Source organism: Lathamus discolor, chromosome 4 (genome assembly GCF_037157495.1).
Source record: "Lathamus discolor isolate bLatDis1 chromosome 4, bLatDis1.hap1, whole genome shotgun sequence".
Lineage (NCBI taxonomy): Eukaryota > Metazoa > Chordata > Aves > Psittaciformes > Psittacidae > Lathamus > Lathamus discolor.
In genome coordinates this window covers 4,997,440-5,014,517 of record NC_088887.1, presented here as the reverse complement: position 1 = coordinate 5,014,517, position 17,078 = coordinate 4,997,440, and the positions used below count along the sequence as shown (strand labels likewise).

The following is a 17,078-nucleotide window of genomic DNA, read 5'->3' as shown; positions in this document are numbered from 1 at the left end:
GTACCATGAATGTATGTATCCATGCTATTTCATCATGTGATTATTATATATGCATGTATATTCATTATGAGATTAGCTGTCCAGCTTTGGTGTTGGTTTTCCGCTCTGATACACAAATGGTCCAGCTGTCCTTTCTTACACCTGCCTTTAAGAAAGTCACAGTGCCTTTCACTGACACACAAGCTTGTTTCTCTTGAATCTGCACATCTTAACAGTGCCTGGTATGATTATGTCCTGGCTGATTCCTCTTTAAATGATCCTGCACAAGGTACCATAGCACAGAAATATCTGGGAGAACACTGACCATTCACAGCTTCGTTTTTACCAACGCAGACTTTGACACTGAAATTACTTATCAATTCAAAATGGCACGCATTCACTTACGCCAGTCCACACACAAGGTCAAAGAGAACAAAATGGATGAAAAAAAAGAACTTACTGTTATTCTTTTTTGAAATATATCATTACAGAGTTACAATTCAAAGAAGAAGGTTTAACCCGCTCTCAGTTTCTAACCAACTCACCTTCCTCCTTCACTGATGCTCTTTCCCTGTCCCCACCATTTAACCACATGCAATGGAAAGCTACTATAGATACTGTTTGAGCTAGAAAAAGCCAAGTCCGAGTGAAACGGAAACATTCACAGCTAAAACTGAAACTGCTTACTGACGCATTTTGCTGATTCTCAGAACGGCTGAGGTTGAAAGGAACCTCTGGAGGTCCTCCCTGCTCAACAGGGGCCACTTAGAGCAGGTTGCCCAGGACCATGTCTAGACAGCTTCTGAGTATCTCCAATGGAGGCAACTTCAAAACATCCCTAGGTAACCTGTGCCAGTGCTTAGTCACCCTCCCAATGTGGTCTCAAAACCCAAAACCACCAACATAAAAAAGGGTCTCCTGATGTTCAGATGGTATCTCCTGTGTTTCAGTTTGTGCCCACTGTCTCTGCTCCCGTCACTGGGCACCAAAGAGCCGGACTCAGCCTTCTTTGCACCCCCATTTCAGGCATTTACATACACTGATAAGATACCCCTGAAGCTTTCTCTTCTGTAGACAGAGAAACCTTTCCTCTCAGCCCTTCTCTCTCAACCTTTCCATATACCAGTCCCTTCATCACCTTCGTGGTCCTATGCTAGATTTTTTCCACTATGTCCCTGTCTCTCCTATACTGAGGATCCCAAAACTGGACACAGTACTCCAGGTGCAGCCTCACCAGCACCAAGAGGAAGGATCACCTCCCTTGACCCACTGGCAATACTTTGCCTAATGCAGCCCAAGATACCATTTGCCTCGGTGTCCTCACCCAGGTACTTTTCAGCCAAGCTGCTTTCCAGCTGGGGGGTCCCTACTATATATTGCACTGGATTGTTCCTCCTCAGGTGGAGGACTTGACACTTCGCTCTGCTGAACTTCATGAGGTTCCCATCAGCTCATTTCTCCAGCTTGTCAAGGTTCCTCTGGATGGCAGCGCAACTTCTGGCATATCAAAAACTCCCCTCAGTTTCATGCCATCAGCACACTTGCTGACAAGGACATGAGCCCCTCAAACTGCAAAAGTGAGCTTCAAATAAAAAATACAAAAGCAAGTGCAAACACCACAGAATCTTCAGGTTTTCAGCAGCAATACCAACACACAGTTCTTTTCCAAACTATTATTTGAACAGGAAAAGATGCTTATTGGAATTGAAAAGCAGAGAGGCAGGGTTAACAAGCCTCTTGGGACTTTTCAGTCACTTTTAGTCATAAACTGGAAAAGGCTTAAATTTTTGCAAAGGCCAATTGGGTGAGAAGATCAACTTGGTAATCCTGTTCAGGGAGGTAAAACTACTGTTGTGTTTTAAAAACTGACTGGAAGGTAAAAAGAAATAGGAATAAGCAGCTAGATACTGTTAAAAACAACATAGCAAGATGAAACAATGCTCTTTGTTAGGAGCACTGTTTGATGTATTTATAGAAATGAAATAACTAAAGACCACAATCCTCACATTCTTCTCCTTTAAAAAGAATGCAAGTCAGGAGCAATTATGCTTAAATCACAGTAGAGCAAAACAAGTGTACAGAGGAAGGTAAGACAGAAAATCATACATTACTTTTAATTCATCTAAACATTCAAGCAACTTGGAATTTCATATCACACAGAAAAGAACACCCAGAACAAATTGGGTTCCACATAGAACAAAGTGGATTATAAAACATTCAGCCATTCATGTGAAAGCCTGAACAATCAGAGGAGCTATATGCTCATTAACCTTTAAAGTGTATGTACCATGATCCACCAGAACCGAGAATGGAGGTCCAGATGTAAATCAGGAAGATGACTGCCTGCTGTCACTAAGTCTTAACATTGTCTATGTGCAGTTCTAAATGTTAAAATATAATCAAGCCTAATCTATTATTAATTTTCTTTTTTGCTTTCAAAATATCCATCTGCAGCACCAATTCCAAGCAGCTTTTATTTCTTGAGACACCTCTCAAGTATATCTGAGTATAGCTATTAAAAATAATTCCCTAATCTGCTTTAATATAATGGAAACCCAATACTGCTGAGGCCTCAGGACATTACTTAAAATCAAGACTACTTGTTACAAAATTAGTAAGGAAAATTATTACTAGTAAAGTGAACAGGCTAAGCATTAGTGGAACTCTTGATGTACTGTGGCGACAAGTGTGCCCTGAGAAAGGAACAAAACAGGAAACTGGCAACAAGTGCGACTTCAATTCTAACTACGGTTATGGCTCACGTTACTTAACTCTCTCATCTTTTAACATCATTTTTTGCTTTTTCAGCATTTCCCAAACTAAAATGTTCCAGGTCAAATCTGAAGTGGACTTCCACCAAAAGAACAACAAAAACCAAAAAAACCCCAACCAAAAATGATAAAAAAATAATAAAAAAACCCTGTTCAAACATTTCCAAGAGTGAGAGACATGAAGGAAATTATGTTTTGCACCTTTACTTAAGGAATAGTTGCATTTCTGATTTGAAGCATCCTGATACACGTTCACTGATGTTGTCTGCTATAAGCTGTTACCCAAGCTGAACATGTTCACTATGGAAATTTGAAATGATGGCATTTCTAAAGCTTACCTATGCTTAGGTAATTCCGTCCTTAACAGATTCTATGTATCCATTTGACTATGCTGATAGTGTTACCACAGAGGAATTAAGCATACTCCATACTAAGACTGCCAAGCTGCACATGATGGTCCTATCATTGGATCTTCCGACTTCCAAATCAACAAGTACAGAAAACTTTCATCTGTATTCTCTGATCTCACCCAGAGCTCAGAGGGAGCCGGATAAGGAGGAAAAACATCTGCAAACAAATGCGGCAAAACAAGGAATGGAACCATAAAAAATTAGAAATAAAAAGGAAATTGTGGTCACTGATGGGCAAAGCCATTTAGCACAAGAATGAGGTTAAGAAAGGTGAAAAAGGGAAGAAAGGAAAGGACAACTGAAGTAACAGAAAGAGCCATAGAATGGGAGGTCATGACGATTACAGCTCTTATTCAATCTAGAGAGGACAACCCTGGTGTGTTACCTGAAAACGAGCCAATTTTACTTGCAAGTTCCAAATTTCTTTGCTGCTTAGCATAATCTACTGGCAAGGTGCATGCCTTCATCCCTGTCTAATGATTATGCCACGGATGATGGTACCTCTAGTGCCGTAAGTAATTCAGATCATTTTTAGAGGATTACACCATCGATTGACATTAACCACCATCTCATGTGAATGATAAATAAAGAACGAGAGAAAAACTGAACTTTTTAGAACATAAAAATTGCAATAGGAAAGGATATTTTGTATTAACTACATTTTTATGCTATTGGGATTAGTAAATCCCACACTTAAAAAGTTAGGAACAGCCAGAACTGAAGTATTCCCTACAGCTCACGGTCTACATCAAAGATAGCTGGTTCCCAAGACTGTGGGTGCCAAACAGCTCCATGGGCCAGCTGGCCAAGACTTGTGCTTTGAGGGTGAGGCCTTGACCTCAGTAAGGTCAGTGAGAGACTAGGTACACAAAATGGCAAGAAAGTTTCATAGCCTTAATTTGTGTGGTACAAATTCACTTTATCCGAGTCCTGATGTATCATGAATTTTTAAAATAGGATCAAAGTGTTCTCAGCAGAGAACAACAATTATACACAGGAATATAAAAAATACAAAAAGAAAGAACACAAAAACCAACCAAAACCCAAAACCCAATGACTTTTGCTGAAGATGGCACTGAAAACCATCTACCTCTGCACATGAAAAACTAATTCCTTGAAATACGCAGAGGGTGTCACAAACCTGCCACATAAGCTAAAAGCTTGGGCCTTTAACTCTTCTCTTTAGTACAGCTATAAAAAACACAGAAGGCTCATTCAAAAGAATATTGTGAAAAATAATAGCTCAGAAGAGATTCAACACTCAAAAAATAACTGCACGCAGGCTGTTTGCACAGAACCATGTATTAAACAGCAACAGGAAATGCTGGACTCCTTCCAGCCACCAGCACTCACTTCTCTGCACTAGCTGAGATGCCCTTTAGATAGCCTATAGAAAAACAGAGTATATGATAACATCATTATATTCATCTGCATCAAGAGGAACCATTAACATGACACAGAATACCATCTGATTTCCTGGCTGACTTTTACGATCCCAAATGTCTTCAGAAGCAGTTTTCACACAATACTTCTCTCTGGTAGACCTCTCTTCTTTGTGCAGTGTACACAATCATTCCTTTTCCTCTGAATACAACACATCTTTATCACTTCCGATATAACCATTTTACAAAGGCAGTCTTACCCTTAGCAGGAGACATTTTCTTCTATATTTCTTAAAGAAGCAAATTCAGCTACTTCTTTCTGAAATTATCTGTCTGGAAATCTGACATTTTATGACCTTTTTTATCATATACGAAAATCACAGGATAAACATTCCTACTGTTGTCTTAGCTGCAACAGAGTTTGGGTCTCCATCAGAGCTGATGGCAGTCAGTGTGTGGGTATGACTCAGAAACTCACATGTGCCACACCTCTCAATCATGTTTCTTCTTTCCTAGATGCTAACAGCATTCACATTTAACTAAATTAAATGTTCCTCTACAAAATAAAGTCCACTAAACTGAACGATTAAATCTAACAGAACCCTCTGAGTGGGTGTTCCTACTATATCATTCTGGCATGTAAGCATTTAGCAACTTCAGTAATACAAACAAAAGCAATCTAGCAGAGACACAGGTTTTACATTTCCCTCACTTTGCTTTCAAAGATCTTCATACCTTGCTGTGTCTGGCTGCTGAAGGACCATGCAATCTCATATGGTCCCACTTTGATTAGCAGAAGAAGTGTGAGATTCAAACCACATTTTGAAATATAAATCCCTCATCCAAATGCTTTTCATGCAGTCCATTTCCAACCACAAAGAATGAAAGCACTACAGGGAAAAAAACATTAGGTCTCCTTTCATACTTTTTTAAGATGTCCAAAAAAATATTCGAACAATTTAATTCTAAATTTCAGCATAATTTTTCCTGTAGAATTTGATTTTAAACCACCAGCTGGAACCCACCAGGATAACTGCCCTGGGAAATTTCAGGGATAATCACTTTTACCAAGATTAAAACACTAGTGCATTATTTTACAGAGTGCTTTCCAATTCATTCTTTTATTCCTTTATTTTAAGCTAAGAAGCAACCAGCAGCCAGAGAACACAAATTACAGCGGCAAATGCACTCTAACCAAGGGTTCCCAGCCAAAACAAATCACTCATTACATGCATCAATGATACTATTTGCTGTATGTGACTTTTCCCCTTTTGTTCTAGGTGCAGAAGCCATTAAATGGATTGAGATGGTAGAGCTCCCAGTAAAAATGCTTTTTACTCTGTCCTCATTCTGTGTGTGCCCCTTCACAGCGGTTTGTTACAGGTGGTGCCTACTGCCCATCTTTCTTTTTGCATAGAAGTGACACAGCACTGATTTTATTCTAAGCTAAAACCTCTATAATTTAAAAAAAACACGTTGGCATGAAGGAATGCTCTATTACAAATGCAGTTAACAGTTCTATATATTAAAATCTTCACCCTGGATTGCTGTGTTTATATTAGTGCTTCTCATACAAGTATTGCTCATGCTACCCAACAGAGCTGCACTGACATATGAGGAGCTGCTGTGCATTCTAGCTGCTGTGCATTCTAGCTGCTGTGCATTCTTCATTAATTTGGTATTGCTCTTTTTGGAGAGCCTGTCAGCAAACAGTAGACACCTTCAACACAGACACACTGCCTGGCATTCAGTCAATTTAGAACAAATAAAACCACCTCTCTTGTAAGGGAAGAGCCATAAACCAGTAATTTCTCTTAAAATAAAGAGTGTGACATCTTGAAATTCTTGTTTCTTCCTAGAGACTTTAAGTAGAACCTTAAAGTATGGACACATACAATAGGACAGTGGAAGAGAGAAAAAGCAGAAGTGGGTGAAAGGAGAGGAAAAGACCACTGGCCTTTTCCATGTTTCTTATGCTGTGACTGTTTTGTACAAGCTGGTACAAGGAAAAGAGATCCATGGACCACCCCTAATCATGCATCTTCCCAACAGCAGCATCCTGGAAAGCATGTACAGGCTTCTATGTTGTACCAGCCTCCCTTAACCCCCATGTTTTCCAGAATATTTCTAGCAACAGCACCACCACAAGTAAGGAAATGTTAAGAGTCATGAAGCTAGTGAATGAATGACCATGGCCCACTCTGGTGGGTAATACAAAATCAGGGTTGAATCTTTGCTCAAAACTTCCGTTTGTCTCCTGCTTTGCACAGAGATAAATCACAGTAACACAGAACTTTCAAACATAATGTGGTGTTTGGCAGAGAAGCGTATTTGGGAAAAGTTAGGGATAAAGGCTGGAAAACACTGGGATAATAATAACAAAAAAACAACATTTAATAATATCCTATTCCTCACAGATTTTCAGAGAACAGGAAAAAAAAAGATTCAAATCTAAAGTTCTTTATTTTGATTCACCTTATTTCAAGCCCGTGTTTGAAGTTCATACAGTATATAGAATCATAGAATCATAGAATAGTTAGGGTTGGAAAGGACCTCAAGATCATCCAGTTCCAACCCCCCTGCCACAGGCAGGGACACCTCATACTAAACCATCCCACCCAAGGCTTCATCCAACCTGGCCTTGAACACTGCCAGGGATGGAGCACTCACAACCTCCCTGGGCAACCCATTCCAGTGCCTCACCACCCTACCTTGGTTTGTATCTCATTATGATTTTTTTAACAATGAAATTAATCAAGATTGATTCAAGAACTGAATCAAGATTGCAGAACGGTTGTTAAACATGAATTCAACCTTTTCATATTTAGAGACAAAATACATGTTAAGTCCTCAGATTATTGTACAGAAAGGAAATTTAATTTTCAATCTAGATAAAATTTCATCATAAATGTGGGGTTTTTTGATTTTTAAAAACTAGCCCTACTGGACTGTCAAAATAAATGTCAGTTGAGAATTTTACACCATTTTTTAATCTAGTCTTAGTTTAAAGATCAAAATCCAGCTGCTTTCTTTAAATTCACAGAGTAATTATTGAGGCAGTATCTATTTAGAAAGTGAATAAACTCATAAAGCCAAGTAGTAGTATCTGCTGGCTTAAGAGTTGAGGATTATTATGACATACTATCAACCAATTGTTTAAAGCGTAGAAAACAGTATTTTAAGCTACATAAAAACACACCCGTGCATTGTGTTGGGGTTTTTTTATTATCTATGTCATTACCTAAAGCATCATAAAATAGCTTCATTGATTAAAATTAATACTTCTCTATTTATTAAACTATCACCATTGTCAAGGTATTCAGTACCTTTATGGGTTTTTAGAAGGATGATGGAATTTCGTCCAAATACTAACATCCAAGACAGTAAGCAACAGAAATGTTAACACACATTAGTACTGTGTTGCGGGTGTGACACACCAGCAGAAATTTCCTACTAGGTGGGAAAAACTTCAGGGGGGTTTGTTTTAGGTTTTGTTGGGATGGTTTTGGATTGCTGTTTTTAATACCACGGATTAGCAAGCTTCAGACCTCCATATAAAACATGCAGTTATTTGATTAAAAGCCAAGATTGCTCTCCAAGCTGTGTTCTGTAACACATTCAAATTAGTACTTATGTTACAAATGAATGCTGGATTAATTGAAGTGACTTTTCTTTAATGCTTACCTATTTTGAATGGACTTTAGACATGGGAAGAAGGTGTTGCAAGGTTGATAATGAAAGCACATTTGGAATGAGTATAGGATTGTTGGAGTAAGTGGTAGACTGGAAGACTAAGGGGATTACAAGAGAAATGAACCAGCAGAAGGCAATTTCACTGATAAATTTTCCAGGCTTCTGTATGGTCTGGAAATATTCTGGCATCATTACAACAGCAGACAGAATGATGATTACCTTAAGGAATAAGTACAGAAATGGAAAGAAGAATTCAGAAATGCATTTTAAAAGCCCTGAAAATGATGATAAAAAATAAAGGGGTATCTTTAGGTTTCTAACAGTTCATACAAACCTCTGCCAACACAGAAAACACAAACATTGATAGGAACCCCCTGAATTTTACACAAGTTGCCAAGATTCAAGTTCACAAAACGAAACGGTAAGGAAGCGGCACTCAAAATTAAGAAAATCATTTAAAAAAAAAAAAAGACTGGAAAATCACATTCCCATGAAGTTGAGCAAGTTGATTTGTATGGACCAGAAAGAAATCCTGCAAAGATTTTCATGTTTATATCACGTAAGAGAAATCCTAAAAGGATTCTTGGTTTCAACACCTTACCATAAAGATTGGCATATCATTTACAAGCTGAAAACCAACTTCTGAAAATGTACTGTTCACAACAGATTTCTCTTGACCACTCTTCCATGATAACGTGGTTCCTGAAAGTCAGGATAAATTTTGGACAAATATTTTGTTTTCCCTACTTGTCTCTTTCAGCATGTAAAGAGGCATAACAAACAAAAGGGCAGCCTCTTCTTTGTGTCAACGTCATGTTACAGAAATCCAGTGATTCTAATGGAAACATCCCATCTTACACACAGCTGGAAAAAGAACATATCCTAACATAGCTATGATATATTGGGATACAAGAACAGTAAAATGCTTCTCATACTGCAGATGTGTATCAGTTTCTAAATATTACCAATCAGTTAAAGGAGACTTGAAACATATTATATTAGCCTTTTCATTTTAAAGAAACAGCTAACAAATCAGATATTGATTTACTCTGTACCTTACATATAATTTACTGAACTTTAATACTTCCCTAAAGTTCTCAAGTCATAAGTCCAACATCAGGTATCCTAAACAAACCCTCAAACCGAATTCAGATCTAAGTAGTTAGATTCAAAATATATATCTGGAAACACAGAGACTTCCCTAAGAAAATAATATTAGTTTCCTACATGCTTTTTCCTTCTCGCATTTGTAAACTAGTTGACTTGCTGAAAGAAGTGCTGTCCGGCCAAAAATTAACTGTTAAACCCGTAGGAGGATAAGAATGGTCGTTCTGGATCAAACCCAAGGTGTATCTGATCCAATACTGAAGGCCAATTTTAGAGCAGCCAGCAGCAGATGCTTTGAAAAGGACCTCAGCAGAGTAGGCAGAGGCAGGACAGTCATCCCGTCTGCACCAGTGTCAGTCTGTTTTCTAGGAACTATGGTGGCTTGTTTTCCGATGCAGGCAAGATACCAACTGAAACTGGAAACACTGATCTCTGAATAAATCATGAGAGATGTAAAAACCACTGCTTGCTAACAGCCAACTCTTCTCTTCTGCTTGTTTTCCCTTATTTCCCTATCACATGTAGCTTGATTTTGACTTGCCTCCTTCTTCAACAAGGCCAAGTTTTTATATATATATATATATATATAAAACAGGTTTAGAAACACTTTAGTTCCACTCTGGTGTTTCGTCACCCTCAAATTACATGTGAGCTACTGTGCCGACTTGGTTTCAAACTTTATCTGCTCAAGCCATACATATTTAAATATTTATTCTTTCCATACCAATCATTCTCATTTGTCCAAAACAAATTAACAAAATATCCAAACAGCACTCAGTGCTGCCAAATGCACCACCAGGAATATATCATGAGGCATTAATTGCAAATCTGTTCGTCTCAGACTTACGGCATACAGATCAAGGCTTTTGGATAACAAGTCATTTTATCTACAACTGCCAGAGTTCCTAAGCATTCATTTAGCACTCAAGTCCATATGGATATGGGACACAGGGGTAAAAATCTTTTTTAAATGTCTTAGTAGATTGAAACTAAAATACTATTTGCTCATGACTTCAGCTGCACACTTAAAAAGGAATGACACGCGTCTATTGCAGTGGTTTTGCTTGTTTTCTCATTTTTTCATAATGATGTAAGTACAAAAACTACTAGCCGAGTAACTAAGCAGCAGAAACCACCAGGACAAGTACAATATAGGCAGCAGCACAGCCTGACAGGACCATAAGTCCTCTAAGTAAGAGATATCCTCTAGCAGTAAAACATGAGTTCCACTCAGAATTTCAGTCTCTACAGACACTTAGTCCTTGGTCTCCTTATTGCGACAAGAAGGTTCTGAGTGCTGTATTCAAAAAGAGTGCTTATCTGTGATGGATTGCACTTATGTAAAAATAAATATGTGAATAAAAATAAGCCAACTTCTTGGAACTGATGAATAACTCAAGGTCATTAGTAATCTGTCTGAGATTTTAACACCAGAATTCAAAAGCTTTATTATCTACTTTGAGCTACCCAATTTACATCAAGTGTAATCACTGTGAAAATAAAGGCTATAAGAATTTCGCAACTGACATCTGACATTATTTCTTACCTCAACTCTTTTTGTAAGAGGAAGAAAATGAATACAAGTGCCTTTTAGAAGGAAGCGTAACAAGACCAACCTTGCATAATCTGACAAGATACACAGGTACCTGGTAACTTGAAAAAGCAACAACTCCCTTTTAAAGTTCACTGACAGACGGGACACATTATAAGCTCATGAAGTTCTACAGTTTAGTTCAGAAATTAATTGTCTGGTGACGCATAATGGCTACCTTATGTAGCCATTATCTTTTAAGCTACAGCTTAAAAGAAGCCAGGGTACAAAAATCTTTTCTGGTTTACATGTACGCGGAAACATACATACAGGCACTTGCTTGGCACAGGACACAACTGAACTGTTAACCTGATGCAACTTTTATCTTAAAAGATCACACAAGTTTTGCACAAAGAATTTCACAGCTCAGATGCTATTATCTGTATTTTTAGGTTTGAGAGGAATTGCCCAATTCATTGTGCTCTGGCAATCAAACAAACTTACAGAATAGTTATATATATAACACAGGCTGAAATCTTGCATAATAATGCAACGTGTTCGTAACTGGATGTCATGGATATGATAATGAAAATTTAGATGAACATGAAAACACTCACCCTACACCATTAGTTTAGGCTTATGTTGCCAGCATCGATGTTTCAGGCTGCAGTGGTACATTGTTCCTATGCAGCTCTATGGCCTTGCCTACCTACAAGGTTTTCCTTCGCAGAAAAAACCCAGTCCTTGGCATGGCCATAATTTGGTTTTGAACTTACCACTCCATTAAGATAAATGAGTAAGTTCACATCCCTGTCGATAGTATTGTTTGTGTCTGCCTTGCTACAGGTACTTTAAGACACTACACATTGATTTACTGGGTGAAGAATGACAACCTAAGAGTCTTGGAACTGTGTGTATGTATACACACACACACACACACATATATATATATATAAAATCTATCTTTCTGTTTGAGAAGCACAAACAAAAAGATGAATCCCAACACAGTAATAAATTATAAGACTGGAGTATATTAATTCTCTGAAAATCCCTCTTTAATAATGGGAAATAATCCATTAAGTGGAAGGGCTGTCTGTTACCAAATTGGAATAATAAACTTATTCCCCTTTCACTTTTTTGCCCCAATCAATCAAGAAACCCAAATAAAATATTCCTTTGCTATTTAGCACTACTGCTGCTATGTTTGTAAATACAAAATAGAAACAAAATGTATCAGAGAGTAAAGCCAAGCTAAGTTATAATTACCAGCATTATTAGTAAAAACCCAATAGCAATTATCGCAAACATGTTTTCAACATGTACAGTCAGAAAATATCACCTTATGGAAATTTACGATTTTTTTCCTCGCTAGATTTCAAAATACTCTTTACAGCTGGGATTCCAAATGTTAATAACCAGCATTTTAAACTCACACATTTAAGTGTTTACACAATGGGGAACTTCTTCATTGTACTGATTCTCTTTCATCCAATTCTTGTATTTAGAGAAAAGCATCACAGCCAGCCAACTTTTTGCTAGCATTAATGTGGTAGAACGTGCATTTTAAAGCACCTGTATCCAGTAAATTTTCTGTTTGTGTGCATTTTGATGAGTTACACCTTCCGTTTAGAGAGTTTATTTGCCAGATTTCAGTGACACGCTTCTAGTTTGACTTTTACGGTACAGTGACAGTGCCAAAGATAAGAAGTCACTCATTTCATTGGAAGTTTTGAAACAAGGTGCAGCAAGAGAAGTTATTCAGAAGTTCAGTACCTCATCAGTGCTCTATGCAGGCAAGACCCGAACTTCTTGGGAAAAGTTATGTCAACATCAAACAAACACTTCACCCTTGACAGACTTTCCTTTGGGCTTAACTGTTTTGGTAACTATTTCCCCAATTTTTCACCTGCTTTTTTGAAACACTACTTAAACATTACTCGTTTAATTCCAGGAATATCAAATCCTAGTTTAGAAATATAATCCAATTTGCATTACTACATAAAAATCCTTTACCTGTGATGCATGTACTGTGTCTTGGCTATTTTACAACACAGATAGATTACTTTTTTTTAACCATGTTCACATTACATGATTGGCCTTGTGGTAATGTGGCAGAGAATAACATGCACTAATGAGAGTGACAGGAAAGGAAAACTGCATTGTGCTACTCTAAGAATCCAATGGCTTCAAAGACATGATTTAGGGCAAAATCTACTATAGCATTGATATGACCGTATGTTATACAATTACAAACTGAAATTATTCATCACATGCAGTGTGGAAGAGGAAAAGGACAATACTACCTTGGAACATCCCTGCTGTAGCTGCCCCTGACTGCTCAGTATTTGCAGTCAGTATTTGCTGCTGTACTACCCTATTTTCCTTTTTTCTAGGTATTTTATTCTCTCTTTTTATTGTTACCCATATGGATACAATAAACACTGAAAACAGATTATAGAAGTGTGAAAATATATGAACTATATATCTGATAGTACTCCACAACTAAAACCAGTTTGTCTTGTCTGATCATTACTTTCCACCTTAGCCATTTTCAGCACTCCTTTCAATAACAAGTAAAATGATTTCTATCAGAAGCAACATCAGGACTACCCCTTCAGTTCGCATATTTTCACTCACATCACACTAATATCCCATTAGATGAAAGCTAAATTGCACAAAAATAATATTAAAAGTAGGACAGACTCTCCTAATTTAGAAATAGATGCATCCTACCTAGCCCATAACTTTAAATAGAGATGTACATTAAAGAAACAGATAAGGAAATGCTCTGCTCTATCCAGATGGTCGATAACACATAGCATGGTGTTTCACAAGAAGTTATGAGTGGGTTTGGAGTTTTTTCCAATTCTTCCTAACAAAACTTCATATCCCCATGATGTGCTATGCATTTATATTTTCCTAAATAGGATGATTCCCTTCTTAATCCTGAGGCATTTTTCTTTAACGTACGCCTTGCAACAGACGGAATTAAAATACTGTCTGTGACAAAGACTTTAAATGTGCGGGGTTTTCGGACCGTAGCACGTAAAACTTAGGCGTTAAGGCAGGCACCTTTCAACAGCTCGCCGAGGAGCAGCAATTTCCCTTAACGCGCAGTGAGCCCTCTCAAACCCACTCCGAGGGCGCTTTGCGTTAGCCAGAATGAAGGAAACCTTAAAACCGTATTCCAAGTAAAAAGCTGCTTCGGCTCCACCTCTCCGGGAGGTAACTTTCGGTTACCTGCCGCTCGGCCGCTCAGTCACAAGCCTCGGCGGCTGGGGGTGGCTCTGCCGAGCCCGCAGACGCCCCGATAGTCCCGGCCGCCGCTGCGTTACCTCCCGGGCCCTAGCGCCGCCCGGCGGGGTCGGAACCTCGTCCCTCCCGGAGAGGTGGCGGAGGAAGCGGAGCCCTCCAGTTTCCCTCTCGCCAAACACCGAACTTCCGCGGGGTCACGGGCACGGGCGGCAGGCAGCGGTGGCCGCCGGGCCCCGCACTCCCTCTGCGCCCCCCCCCCCGCGGGCCAGGAGAGGCCGAGCTCTCCGCGAGGAACCCCCCAGCGCCCCGACACCGACCCCGGGCTGCCACCGCACTTCCCCGGGCTGGGCGGCACCAGCGCTAGGGGCACAGGTGCGAGCCCCCTCCCCGCCGCAGCCGCCCGCCCGTCCCTCGCACCCCGCGGCCGTCGGAAAGTTGACGGGAGCCCCCCCGCACCGCACCCGCCCCCCGGCCGCCCTTACCGTGGTTGCTGGCGACGTGACCGGCGGTGGCGGGGCGCGCTGTCAGCAGGGGGAGGAAGAGGCCGACTCTCCAGAGCAATCTCCTCACCTCACAACACCCCATGGCTGGTGCCCGCCGAGCGCCCCGCGTCCTCGGCCAGCCGAGGCTCCCTGTCCTCCTTCAGGCCGGCGGGGAACGCCGCCGCGGCGTCCACACCCGCCGCCTCACCGGTGTCCGGCGCGGCCCGAGGGGCTGCGCTGCCTGCAGTGCCGCCGGGGGCTGCTCGGGCCGGGGCGGGCGCATCCACCAACGGGGTCCCGGAGCACGGCGGTGGCCCGGAGGGCGAGGCCGAGGGGGCGCTCCGGGAGAACCCGCTGACCGCCCCGCCGGGAGGGGCGGCGGCGCTGCGAGCACGGAGCGCTCCGGCAACTTCGAGGGGCAGCGGTGGGCGGGGGTCGCGCCCCGCTCCTTCCGCCGGTTCCGGCCGGTGGCACCGTCAGCCCCGTAGAAGCGCCCCCAGCAGCTTCAGCAGCCTCCTTCGCTGGAGCAGCCTCCTCCGCCGCCGGCCGCGCCGCACGGCCCCCCGCATCCCCGGCCGGCGGCAGCGCTGAGGGGCGTCAGTTCCCCACGGTGGAGCGCCTCGCCCGCGCCGCAAAGCTGCCGAGGCGGGAGAATGAGAAGCGCCAGGCGCCTCCTCCCGCTCCTGAAGGGATCAAGGAAACTTGTGGGGCAGCATCCCCAACCCCTCCGCCGCTCCCGGTTCTGCTGCTCGCCCCTCGCAGTCTCTGCCTCTCCCCCTGTGCTGCGGAGCAATCAGGAATCAGGCGGCTCTGGTGTGATGCTCGCTGCTCCCTCCTGATTTGCGTGCGGCGCAGCCGGCTGCAGTTTTTTGGCGGCGGTGCTGCCGCCGCTCCCCTGCCGCCCGCCGAACGATCGCCCCCTCCGGTGCGGCCGCGGGGCCGCCCCGCTGCGCCCAGCCCGGCGGGTGCCGGGTCCGCCGGGAGGCCAGCGCGGCCCCGCGCCGGGGGCGCTCCGGAACGCGCGCCCCGCCAGCCAGCGGGCGGCCCGGTGCGAGCGGGAGGGGCACGGGGGAAACGGGATGGAGGGAGGGGCGGCGGCCCCTCCTCAGCCGCCCTCCGGAGGGGAGTGTGGGGCGGGCGTAAGGCAGGCGAGAAGCGCCCGTTCGCCTCGCCGCTGCCGGCAGCCCGCAGGTCAAATGCGGCCGGCTCAGCGCTAGAGGGGGTTAGTCGACAAGGCAAGCGAAGGAAGGAAGCAAAAACCTAGCCCGGCCGGTGCGCTCCGCTCGGGAAGAGCCTCAGCGTTGCCGCGGTTTAATAGCGCTCCGGGCCGACAGCAGCAAGTAGTGCCGTGAGCGCCTGGCGGGAGCGGCGGAGCCGCTCGGGCGGCGGTCGCTAACCCGAAAGAAAAGCGGCTGCCGCAGAGGCCGAGCGCTGCCCCTTGACGTTACGGCAGGGGGGAACAGCACACAAGCGACGGTGGGGTTCCCCGGAACGCTCGCTCTAGTTTTGGATGGGCGCATTGGGCTTTTTAACGCCTCCGTTAGGCAGTAAGAGCGTGCGCAGGGCGTGGAGGTATCTGCGTCCTGAGCAGGTGTGCGGTTCCGACGGCCCTGCCATACTCAAAGCACACGGGGACTCGTTGTTTTTAACCCATCGAGCGTTTCAGCTGCTGATTTGTACAAAGGAAAAACCAAACCCAGCACAGGAAGACACCCGTATCCGTGTTACTGAATATAGATTCCTAAAGTCGGGCGCTTAAATCCACAGCTAGGAGAAAACAAACTGCCTGATGCCCAGGGCTTCTGAGCGTCCATAAATCCCGTTGAAGACAATGGGTAATGCAGCTCCAAGATCCTGCACCAGAGAATAGCAAAGTTCCTGCTGAGGTGCCTAAACAACTGTTCAGAGGAGCTATGTATAGAAACAGTTAAACTGTAATGCAAGAATAAAATCATCTTTAAATTATTAATTTAAGGATTATTTTCAAATTAGTTGTTTTGTGACCCAAGCCGACAGAGAAATGTATATTGGGGAGGGGTGGGGGGGTGCGAGGGGGGGTGTTACAGGGATTTTTTCAGATTACAGCTGGCCGACTGCAGTATTTCCCATATTTAGCTATAATAGCAATGTCCCATAAGGAAATGAACTTTTATTCAGAAACATTAATAGGAAAAGCTTCAGGAAATATTTATAAATAGGGATGTAGTCATTAGTATTTTTGCTTTGGTTTCATGGGTATGGAAAAAGGACTCATTTGGGGGCTAGGTTAGGTGACCTTCAAAATCCATTCAAGCCCAGTCTAATCTATGATTCTGTGATCCTGTGTGTCACAACACTGTTCAGCCTTATAGTTAACATGGCCAAAAGGAAAGCAGCACTGACATTAGAAGGTTAGCTTTCTGGGGTAATGGGTAAGTATTCAGATTATTCTTCTGCTCCAGTTCTTGGTTCAGTAGTAAGATGCTTCC

The 17,078-nt window shown here is 42.6% G+C and overlaps 1 protein-coding gene across 1 annotated transcript in view; it reads right to left on the bottom strand.

Moving 5' to 3' along the window:
• Window positions 1-14,741, bottom strand: part of LOC136012938 (ephrin type-A receptor 6) — a 478,069-nt gene extending 463,328 nt beyond the window's left edge. Inside the window, exon 1 of the mRNA XM_065676043.1 lies at window positions 14,611-14,741. Coding sequence (XP_065532115.1) covers window positions 14,611-14,713 — 103 coding nt within the window. The 5' untranslated portion in view covers window positions 14,714-14,741. The remainder of the gene's footprint in view (window positions 1-14,610) is intronic.
• Window positions 14,742-17,078: the final 2,337 nt, after the last annotated feature.